Raw genomic sequence first — 10,290 nt, 5'->3', positions numbered from 1 at the left:
AAGTCGTATAACTCGAAAGGGGAAAGAAAACGGAGGCACAATTCTCCAGTATGGTCAGCAAATAATCGCATATATACTAGCCGTACGGAAAAAAAAAAAAAAAAAAAGTGAAGCAAAAAAAATGCTCTTCACTTGGAATGTTTTATAATCATCAGTGAGCGTAAACAAACAAAAGTTTGCTGCCACGCGGGGAAGCTTGTAACTACTCAAAGTGGAGAGCATTTCATCATTGCGCTTTTGCCTGGATCATAGCGAAAGTGCGCCCTTCGTGAAGGATGTTCCTCGGCATGCGAAATGTAACTCAACTTGCGTTTGCGCGTTTGAAAAAAACGGGAAAAAAAATACCAAACGGGTGGAGAAGTTAAAAAAAAAAAAAAAAAAAAAAAAAAAAAAACCAACAGATAAGCGAACAGATAAGCGAACAAATAAGCGAACAAACAAACATGCATACAAATGAATGCGTAAATAAAGAAGTGAAACAATTTTCTGTTGCGCGGTAGCCCCACGAAGTAGCAACCCTTTTCCACCTTCACAGACGCGCATGTGGGGAGGGGCTTCCCCCTAAATGTGCCAATCGATTTGCCGAACTGGAAAGGAGCAAGCGAGAACTGTTCCAAGGAACGCTGACCGTTGAGGGCGAATCGTTCGTAACAGATAAGGCGGCGCAACCCAGGCGTGGAAAAGACACACACACACATTCCGTGTTGAACGTTTGGTGAGACCTGACCGGGTTGACCAATTAACTGGCAGGCACAAGGCACACTTCTCCTCACCTGTCGGCCGGAGGTCTCGTAAAAAATGAATTCCTCCTTAAAGGGCATCGAAAACGAAAGCAACTTTTTCATCAAATCATTCTTCGAGTCGCTGTCAAATTTTATTAAAAATGTGAAGATCGAAATAAAGGACGTGTTCGAATTGCTTAACTACCCCTGTGTGTATCAAAACTGCAAAAAAAAATTCAGCATCAGCGAAAATGAGGATTACAAAAACACGCTGGAAACAAATGTCATAAGCAAAATAGATAAAAAGAACATAGAAAATTTCCAGCAGTACCAAAAAGAGTTACAAAACATGCTGGAGAATATTAAGGTATTCAATGAGAAGTACAAAATGGACGTTCCTTTGCTTTTTATCATCGAGAATTTAATAACCCTACACTTGATTAATGAATACAAAATAAATAACATTGTGAAGAAGATTCAGGACCACAACATTGCTATGCCTGAGCTGAAGAGCGACTTGCCAAGTTACTTCGTTCAAACGTTGGAAGTGGAGGAAAGCGAAAATGATGGGGAACTTGGACGGAAGCTAAGCGAAACGAGTAACCTATCAATTAATAACAGTGTCGTTAAGGACCTGCTGGAAACCTCACAGGTCAGAATTAATTTGTCCAAATTGAGGGAACATAATGAAGAGAATTATTTCCACGCGGGGAGGCCAGTGTACACCTCCAGCTACAATTCCAAGTCAAATGACCTTTTGGCATTCAAAAAGGAGGAGGAGGAGGAAGGAGGAGGAGGAGGAGATGGAGATGGAGACGGAGAAGAAGATGCCCCTGGGGGGGGAGGTGCACACACTGTTGGGGAAGAAAACAGCCTCGCGCAACACAGGGAGGAAGAGGATCTCAGCAATATGTCTGTGCGGAAAAAGGAAGAGGAGGAAAAGAAAAGCATCATCGAAAATATCGGGTTGTCCGAGGAAACGCTCAAGCTGCTTAATTTGCTGCCCCAAAAGAGGAAGGCGGAGTGAAAGGTGCGCGCTGAGCGGTGAAATGTGTTCCGTGGAAGGTGGCACGTAGGGAGAAAAGGCTAAAAATGGATGCGATTGGCAAAAAAGTACGTGTGAAACTTTTCCGAACATGCAAAGGCAAAAAAAGCGCACAACGTTTGCCCACCCGCGTGCACACAGGTGAACTGGGGGACTCCGCCACATTGTACTGCGTTTCATACATACCCCAAAAAAAAAAAAGGCAAAGGGTGGGGTTTACAGCCGATTTGTTCACTCACCAAAGGTTTACTAATCTGCGGATTTATTGACAAGCCATATGCAAAATGGCTATTTTTTTTTTTTTTTTTTTTTTTTTCCTTTTTTACCTGTCCTGTTCATACATTTGCATCCGCAATGCTTGACGCATGACGATGAGTAAGCCGAATTTTCCTTTTTAAAGAGCGAAAAATGAAGAGTTAACATTTTTGCTTTCTGCTGACTGTGACTGCTTTGCCAAGGGGGCTTGGCGAGCAGCGCGAGGGAACGCATCCCATAAGACGGCACCCCAGACGAAGGCATCCCGACCAAAGCCACCCAACTGAAGCTCATCCAACGAAGCTATTCCAACGAAGCTATTCCAACGAAGCTATCCCAGCGAAGCTATCCCAGCGAAGCTATCCAAACGAAGTTATCCCAACGGACGGCACAATGCATTTCGACTTCACCCTGCAGACCTGCTGCGAGCGAAACCAAAACATCACCCTCGTGAGCATCTCCGCGTGCGTGCTGATAAACGCCATGTTTTGGAAGTGCAAAATTTTGGAGCCCTTCAAACTGCTGACCGTTTTTTTGCACGAGTTTTCGCATGCGTCGGCCTGTTGGTTGACGGGGGGCCGGGTGAAGAGCATAGGTTGGTTTGAAAGGAAGAAGTGAAAAAGAAAATTAACCTGTGCATTTTGCTTCGTTGCGCGGCTAAGCTGCGCTCGTCCGGGAAAACGCCACCCCGTTGTACGTATACCTCTGTATGTTCGTGTGTGTATGAGCAGTGAACACTTTCTTAAAGCATACCATTCTGTGGTTACCCTTTTTTTTTACCACTTCATGCGAACTTCATTTTTTTTTTTTTTTTCTTCCCCCTTTGGCGGCAAATGCAGAGGTGAACAGAAATCATGGAGGATGCACAAACACAATTGGAGGAAACAAATTCCTAATTCTGCCCGCTGGCTACATTGGCTCCTGTTTCTACGGGATGTTTTTTATTTTGATGGCATACATAAACAAATGGACGCTGATCACATCCGCCGCCTTCTTATGCTTCTTACTCTTAATAGTGTTAATTTTTTATGCGAATAATTTTTTCCTAAGGCTTCTCTGCGTCCTCTTCTTAACGCTTACCATTTCTGTTTGGGTTTTGTGTGTGCATTTTAAGGAAGACGTGCAGTACTGGCCCCTAAAAATAATCATGACGTTTATAGGCGTCCTGAACGAAATTTACAGCATGGTAGACATAATTGAAGACTTAATTACGAGATCTGTACCTGAGTCCGATGCGTATAAATATGCAGAGCTGACCAAATGTAACTCCAAGTTTTGTGGGGCCCTATGGTTTGTGGTCAATTTGACTTTTATATGTTTGACCGTTTATTTGATCGGCGCAATTCATGTGAAGAGCTTTGACGATTGATTGGGCCCGGCTCCTTCGCTGCGCTTTGTAGGAGCTTCTTTGCGGGGTGGGGCAGCACAAAGTGCGCTCCACTGTCAATGTGACATTGCTCTGGGTGAAATGTAACATATTTGTTCCGCATGAGTGCCGCACTAGCACCGCTTAACTTCTTAACGAAAGTTCGCTTTAAACGGTGTGCGGTGTTGCGCCGTTTGGACCTTTTTTTTTTAATTTTCACCTTTGGGGAAAATGCCCCAATGGAACGTTTACACGAGGGAGTACAGGAGACCCACTTAATGGCGTTTTTCTTTTTTACCCCTCCTTTAATTTGTAAAAAATCCGTTCGCCTTGAAATTTTCAGGATGGAGCATCTGGGTGGCATGGCGGTCGTATAAGGTGCATACGTGGGGCATACGTGATGTACGCATGAGGCATACAAATGTTTAATTAACCCTGTGGGGGCTCCTCTTTGGTTTTTCTCCTCGATGCGCCCAACTTCTCGGGGAAAAAAGTCCAAATGGGGAATCTTCCCGTTGCATCAGCACCGTTTTGGTGACACTATACAGAGCGCTCCCCCCGCCGCTACCGCTGGAATGCGAATAGGGACCGCGTCGCAGTGGTGAACTACCCCTAACTGCAAAGTTACATACGCCTGCATGCAAATTGGGGTTGCTAAAGGAAGAATAAAGGCATATGTGCGCGGTACAATGCGAAACCGTTATGATGACCTCAGCACTCATGTGACGACTTGCATAACCTGAAAATGATGGCCCACTTTTGCAGGACCATCTGTTATCTCGATTTGTAAGGCGGTACATACGTAAAAAAAAATGTATGAAAAAAGTCCCAAAAGGGGGTTGCATATATAAGCTTTCCTTTTTTGTTCCCCCCCAATGGAAGAGCACATCCGCAAAGTATTCCAAAATGGATTTAAAAAAATATCCCCCCGCTGACCACTTTACCATCTTTAAATAAAACATTTTAGGGGGGAAAATAATTCGTGGGAGGATTTTTTTTTTTTTTTCCCCGTTGTCCTTCCAGCTAGCTATTTTAAAAAAAGTGCGCAGCAGTACCAACACATGTTCGCAAAAATTGGAACAGGTTGGCGTTACCCCCAATTGGTTCGCAAATGCCACGTATGGGGGAGCAGTGGACAGCCTAGCTGTTGTGCTTTTTTCCTATACGGTTTATTAACCCCTCCGTTGTTTTTCTTTTCACTGCTTTTCTGTTCGCTGCTTTTCTTTACCCCTCGCTGAATAAGAAAAAGTTATTCCGCCCGCTCGAACAGGATGAAGTACGGGCAAGTCGTGGTGGGGCCCGCCGGGAGCGGGAAAACCAATTATTGCAAGCTGATGAAAGAATTTATGAAGATAAAAAAGCGAAATTGCTATGTAGTCAATTTGGACAGCGCGAGTGAAGAGTACTACTACGAGCGAAAGAAGAAAGCGATCAACACCACGTCCAACATCGAAAAGGAATTGAAGCAATATTATGATACCATTTACGACATCGACATAAGGAACTACGTGGATGTAAACAGCCTAATGGAAGATCAGATGCTTGGCCCCAATTGTGCTTTACTAAGGAGTGTAGAGTTGTTGTACGAAAATTCATATTTGCTGGAAGACGAATTAAATAACTACGACGATGATGAGAATTATTTCATCATTGATACTCCGGGACAGATAGAGCTGTATACACACACGGATTATTTTAAGAAAATCTTAAGCATATTTACAGATCAAAATATAAGATTGATAGTTGTCTTCTTAGTAGATATTTCTTTTATTAGCTCCAATACGAAGCTGCTGTCAGCGTACTTGACCAGCTTATCCACCATGATCAACTTTGAATTACCTCATATTAATATATTAACCAAATGTGACCTTTTGGCTAGTAAAAACTACTATCAAGAATTGAGAAAATTTAAGCATAACAATAACTTCTTTTTCCAGAGGAAGTTATATAAAAAGATTAACAAAAAGATTAAAGGTGGACGAGGTAGCCGCTTTTTTCTCAACGACAAAGCGGAACAGAGTGACGGTGAAGGAAAACGTCCAAGTGACGATTTGGGTGACACCTTCCTCAAAGAAATGGAATGCATAAACGGTGATAAATCTTTTAAAGACGAATATATTTTGTGTTCCGATTATGACAAGAGAAGCGTTTCAAGTTTCTCTTCTGCGAGCATGTCCGAGGGAAGGAGCGAAAAATTCGGAAAAAATTCATCAGACGAGCACAGCAGTAGCAGCGTGAGATCAGAAGAAATTGAAGAAAAAATTTACCAAAAAAATTATGAAAAATTAAATGATATTCTTTCTTTGGACCCCCATGATATTGTCATGACGGCTAACAAATGCATGTCCAGGAAGTACTACAAACTGAACAATGCCTTTGCGCATATTATTGAGGATTTCAATTTGGTTTCCTTCATCCCGTTAAACATTTACGACGATGATAACGTGGATTTTATTATCAACTCGATAGACATGATCATACAGTACGGGGAGGATAAGGACGTGAACGACAATTACGACATGTGATGCGGGTCGAAGGCGGGGGGACGTTCCGCACGCTGTGTGTGCAGTGTGCATCGTTTGTAAACGTGCGTCAAATAACGCATTTTTCCCTTCACCGTCGTGTGAACAATTTGGCGCACTTTTCACGTACCATTAAAAAGGGGGGAATGTCGAAAATGACTTTTTTTCTTTCTTGGCAATTTCTTCACCGCATAAGCTCACTTCTTCGCTTTTAAGTGCCCCCCTTTAATGCTTGTGCGCATGTTCCTTTTTTCGTCCCATGGGACATCCCCCATGATGTATTTCCAGGGCTAACCTGCACACATATTTTTTTTTTTAATCGAGTTTGTTTGTGGACATGCTGTACCTTTCCTGTGGGACCCTACGAACACGAAAGGGGTGTCAATCAGGAGGAGGTGCTGCTAATGTGGGAATATACCATTTCCTGAGCATCGCGTGATTCGAAACGGTCATTTTTTCTTCATTTGGTGGTGCATAGGTAGTGTTAGAGGTGGGGGGAAAATATGAACAAGCAAGGCGTTTCGGAAAAAAAAAAAAAAAAAAAAAAAACAGCTAAACAGCTTTCAAAAAAAAAATATGAACAGCCAAATCGCTTTCCCGAAAAAAATACGAACAACGTAACCTTTTCATTTCGAAAGACAAAATGACTGACACTGCGCAGGGAAATCACGGCCCTCGCAGAGTGGCCAACAATTCTTTGCAGGAGAACGAATAGCCCTATGCTACGAAAAAGTACGAGTATTTAATGCCAACTGGCCTGTGAACTGCTCGATTTAAGTTTCCCCGTTTCCTATGTTGAGCGACTTGATGTTGTACGGGTGTACGCCCAAAATGCCCAAATGCTTGTTGAGCAAATACTTGGTTACTTCTGCGAATACTACGTTAATGTCTTCGAAAAACATGCCCTCAATGTTGACCACGACGATGTTATTTTCTACGCTGATGGCTTCGAGTATACTGTGTTCCGTGAAGTAAAAAGATTTTTCTCTCTTGAAATTCTCTATGTCCGCCTTGACTTCTTGTAGTGACGGAATGTAGTTGTATTTGTTTCGAAATATGTTTGAATTGGGGGAATTATTTTTGGACGGTTCGGTATTATCGTCTTCTTTTTTTTCGCGCAAACTGAATTTGTTACTACCTGCGGGGTGTTTTTTTTTGGCAGCGCAGAAGAAGTAGTTGCTGCCGTTTTGGAGGGCCTTCGAATTTGCGCCGTTGAGTAGGACAGGTGAATTTCGGGGGCTACTCAGGAGTGGCCTCTTCAGGGAAAAGCATTTGACCGCAAAACGGTGAAGAAAAAGTAAAAGCAGAAATTTCAAAGTCATTATTGCTATGCTGTGCCGGTTGTGCGAGATTACATTGGGGAGTGGGGGGGGAAATTAAAACTAAGCGAGCAATGCGTGAGGAACATCTGGAGCATGACTTTTTTTGCCTAACGAGGTGTACGTTAAGGTGGCATCACTTTGACTGACTTTCGCTCTTCTTCACCTTCCCTTGTGAGCTCTTCGAAATGGCGCCAAAATGTGGTGCTCATTCGATGGGAAATGCTGCCTGGGGGATCGCCCTTCCTCAAGTGGGCAACATCCCGTGGTTTTGCTTCCTCTCTCGCGGCGACGCTTCCTAGAGGGTCAACTTTGTTCGGGAGATGCTTCTCATCACGTCGACAGGGTTTAGAACGCTCGGTGCTGTTTCCCCCCACTGCGCTATTAAAGTCAACGCTACGGAGGTGGAACTCTAAAAAAAAATTAATCTCCCCATAGGGACCCTCTCCCATGCAGATCGTATGCCAAAATGTAACGATGTGCGGGACGGTTGAATGTGAAGTTGCATGGCTTGCCTACCCCTTCCTGGGTGCGCATCATTCGTTTTACATCTTTGGGGGGATCCCTATATCAACATCGCTTTTATTTGCACACAGAGTTGCGCAAAAAAAAAATTGCAGCGACATTTTGCTGCCCCCTTTCTGAAATACCCCTTTTATATTTTATATAAGCCTTTGATGCATCCCGTTTTCGTGCGGTCTTGCGCACTGCTGGTTTTTTTCTCGGCTTTGTTTAGGGTCCTTTTCAAATTGGCATTTTCCTTTTCCATCTTGTTGCATTTCTGCGCAGGTGGGGATGTACATGATGGGTGGGTGGCTGTACGTACGTATGTTTGTACGTACGTATGCATGTGTTGATTACGTATTGATCGATGCATAATTCGTTTATGAAGCCCTTTTTTGGGCAACCTGCTGGAGTATGTGGAGCTTGTTTTTTAAATTTTTCAAGGCGTGGTTTCCAGTGTCATTTATTATATCCCGCATGGCCTCCTAAAAGGGCACGTCGTTGGAGGGCTTGCTGGATCGATAGGGCAGGCGTAGGTGTACACACCCCCGCGGGACGCACACCAAATGTAACGACCCTCAGATGATAAAGAGGCAAAAAAAAATAAAAGGTCGTAGAAGGGACTAATTAATGTACCTTACTTTTCCGACTGCTTTCCTCTTTTTTTTTTATCAACTCTTTTATCTTCAGCTCGTATTCCAGCTTCTCCGCTTCGTGTTCCTTTTTAATTTCTTTTAAAAGTGAGGAGAGTTTGTTTATCTCCTCGCTGTAGTTTGCGGGTGGGGTGGGGAAAGGAACATGAAGTGAATCATTCAGTAGTGCTCTACCAACATGTAGTTGCGAATGTTATTTCTCCGCCACACCATCTGAATGTTGAAGATGTGTAGGCCTCTTCCGCCTACTCCTTTGACACGATGTCCATATCAAGCTCCACTATTTGACTCTCCAGTTGGAGCAATTTATTTTTGTTCTCTCTCTACATGGGGAAGAAACGCATATGTAGGTGTAAGCCCAGAAAAGGGGAAGACATTGTGTGCAAGCCATTTTGTGCAAACCATTTTGTGCAAACCATTTTGTGCAAACCATTTTATATTTTTCATTTGTATAACATTTTGTTAAACGTTTTTATGTTATCATTTTTTTTTTGACCAGCTTGCTATTGTATTCTTCCACTTCTCTCTGTTTCTTCATCTCCAGCGTTTTTGCTCTCTCCTCCATGAGCAGCTTGTCTGAACGGGGGTGCGTCGTGGGCGCAGTTCGGATGAATCCAGTGTGTGGAAGGGGATGCGGCGGGGGTACACTTGGTATGGATCCAGTGTGTGGAGGGGAATACCGCCGGGGCGCACCCCACCCCCTCCCTATGCAAAGATGAGCTGTTCGTGTTTCCCCCTCGTGCATACCCTGTTCCTTTTCCCTACGCAGGGATTCGATTTTTTCTTTAAAATCATCGTTCTGCCTTTTCACAAAGTCGTAGCTGTTTTGGTTGCAGTCAGGGGGGGAATTTGTGTAACGGGGAAGAGATACGTCTATAGCTGCTTCGCACGCTGGGCGCACACACAGGAATGTAAAAGCAGACGCTTCTTTTCTCACAACTTTGAGCGTTTATAAAATTGGGAAAGGCGGAGAGACAATCCTTGGGACGGACCTTTCCGCGTAACTGTGCTTTTTTATGAGCCTATCTGTGTGCTCCCCTATAGCAATTGACATTTCGAAATTCTCTGGAAAGGTGAGCAAAAATGATGAGCAAGCTATTTCGAGAAAGCGAAGAATATGCACACATTTTTGCCTGAACGGGTCATGTGATTTCTACCCTTTTTTTTTTTTTCCCATTTTTTAAAAAGAAGTTGTTGTACTTTTTTTTTCCTGTTCGTACTGCTCCTTCATTTCTTCAAGACTCCTGAGCGCCTCAGTGAGTCTCAGCTCGTTTTGTTTTTTCCGGTTGAGGAGGTGTTCGTAGGATTTTTCTAAGTCTGCGAAGTTTTTCAGGAAGTGCGCCACGTCGCAGGAGGTCGCGTCGTGGTCCTTCATCGGGGAGGGGCGGCGTTAAAGGGAGGAGGTAAGAGGAGGTAAGAAACGACGGTAAGAGACGGGGAGGTATAGACTGGCAGTTACGGCTAAGCGTTTGGCCCAGTTCAGTTGAGGGGGGCACACCAGCTACGCGCGTAGCAGTCTGTGCCGCAATGGCGCGAGCGCTGGAATGGAAAACAGCAGCGCAGCGGGGGGATAACCCTAAATGGGCAGGGAGCAAATGAGGTAAGTCCTACTAGCCGCGAATCACACAACGGTCGCACCGACACTCCACTAGGCGAATAAACACAAATGAATAGCCCAGCACTTCTTCGCTCTGTACATACAGCGTGGGTATTACAATTGCAAGTTCGTCTTTTTTGAAGAGTTTAACTTGTGGACGCCGGGGCGAAATACGCGCGTGGGGCAGCAGCGCTGAAAGGAGATGCTACGTGTAATATGCCAGAGGGTATACGTGCATTTGAGTTAGGGGGTGGTTACAAAATGGCGGGTGATGGGCGGGAAGCGTAGACAAACGAGTTAGTGTGTA

At 44.1% G+C, this 10,290-nt stretch overlaps 5 protein-coding genes across 5 annotated transcripts; 3 read left to right on the top strand and 2 right to left on the bottom strand.

Annotated features, from left to right (window-relative positions):
- Positions 1–403: 403 nt before the first annotated feature.
- Positions 404–1,749, top strand: PVX_083375 (hypothetical protein, conserved; the record flags this gene model as incomplete). The annotated part of the gene is made up of 1 exon (XM_001614224.1): positions 404–1,749. Exon 1 carries the CDS (start codon positions 799–801, stop codon positions 1,747–1,749), a length of 951 nt encoding a protein of 316 aa, XP_001614274.1. The 5' UTR covers positions 404–798.
- A 445-nt stretch (positions 1,750–2,194) lies between these two features.
- PVX_083380 (hypothetical protein, conserved) lies at positions 2,195–3,391 on the top strand (the record flags this gene model as incomplete). Its single annotated transcript, XM_001614225.1, has 2 exons — positions 2,195–2,617; positions 2,862–3,391. Exons 1-2 carry the CDS (start codon positions 2,416–2,418, stop codon positions 3,389–3,391), a joined length of 732 nt encoding a protein of 243 aa, XP_001614275.1. The 5' UTR covers positions 2,195–2,415.
- A 1,268-nt stretch (positions 3,392–4,659) lies between these two features.
- On the top strand, positions 4,660–5,913 carry PVX_083385 (hypothetical protein, conserved; the record flags this gene model as incomplete). Its single annotated transcript, XM_001614226.1, has 1 exon — positions 4,660–5,913. One exon carries the CDS (start codon positions 4,660–4,662, stop codon positions 5,911–5,913), a length of 1,254 nt encoding a protein of 417 aa, XP_001614276.1.
- A 770-nt stretch (positions 5,914–6,683) lies between these two features.
- Positions 6,684–7,807, bottom strand: PVX_083390 (hypothetical protein, conserved; the record flags this gene model as incomplete). Its single annotated transcript, XM_001614227.1, has 1 exon — positions 6,684–7,807. Exon 1 carries the CDS (start codon positions 7,230–7,232, stop codon positions 6,684–6,686), a length of 549 nt encoding a protein of 182 aa, XP_001614277.1. The 5' UTR covers positions 7,233–7,807.
- A 70-nt stretch (positions 7,808–7,877) lies between these two features.
- Positions 7,878–9,972, bottom strand: PVX_083395 (hypothetical protein, conserved). The gene is made up of 8 exons (XM_001614228.1): positions 9,587–9,972; positions 9,379–9,451; positions 9,134–9,207; positions 8,883–8,962; positions 8,636–8,709; positions 8,370–8,499; positions 8,138–8,218; positions 7,878–8,010 (listed from the first exon to the last, which is right to left on the bottom strand). The coding sequence occupies exons 1-8, from the start codon at positions 9,759–9,761 to the stop codon at positions 7,885–7,887; spliced, it is 813 nt and encodes a 270-aa protein (XP_001614278.1). The 5' UTR covers positions 9,762–9,972; the 3' UTR covers positions 7,878–7,884.
- Between the last annotated feature and the right edge of the window lie 318 nt (positions 9,973–10,290).

Source organism: Plasmodium vivax, chromosome 12 (genome assembly GCF_000002415.2).
Source record: "Plasmodium vivax chromosome 12, whole genome shotgun sequence".
Classification (NCBI taxonomy): Eukaryota; Apicomplexa; class Aconoidasida; order Haemosporida; family Plasmodiidae; genus Plasmodium; species Plasmodium vivax.
This window is presented reverse-complemented; position numbering and strand designations above follow the sequence as displayed.

Bases quoted from the DNA above. Each gene is read 5' to 3' on its own strand.
- PVX_083395 (XM_001614228.1), bottom strand. From the start codon at position 9,761: ATGAAGGACCACGACGCGACCTCCTGCGACGTGGCGCACTTCCTGAAA. The intron at 8,710-8,882 runs GTCAAAAAAAAA...TTCCCCATGTAG, and splicing joins AAGAATACAATAGCAAGCTG to AGAGAGAACAAAAATAAATT. The intron at 8,011-8,137 runs GTTGCCCAAAAA...CCACCTGCGCAG, and splicing joins AGCTCCACATACTCCAGCAG to AAATGCAACAAGATGGAAAA.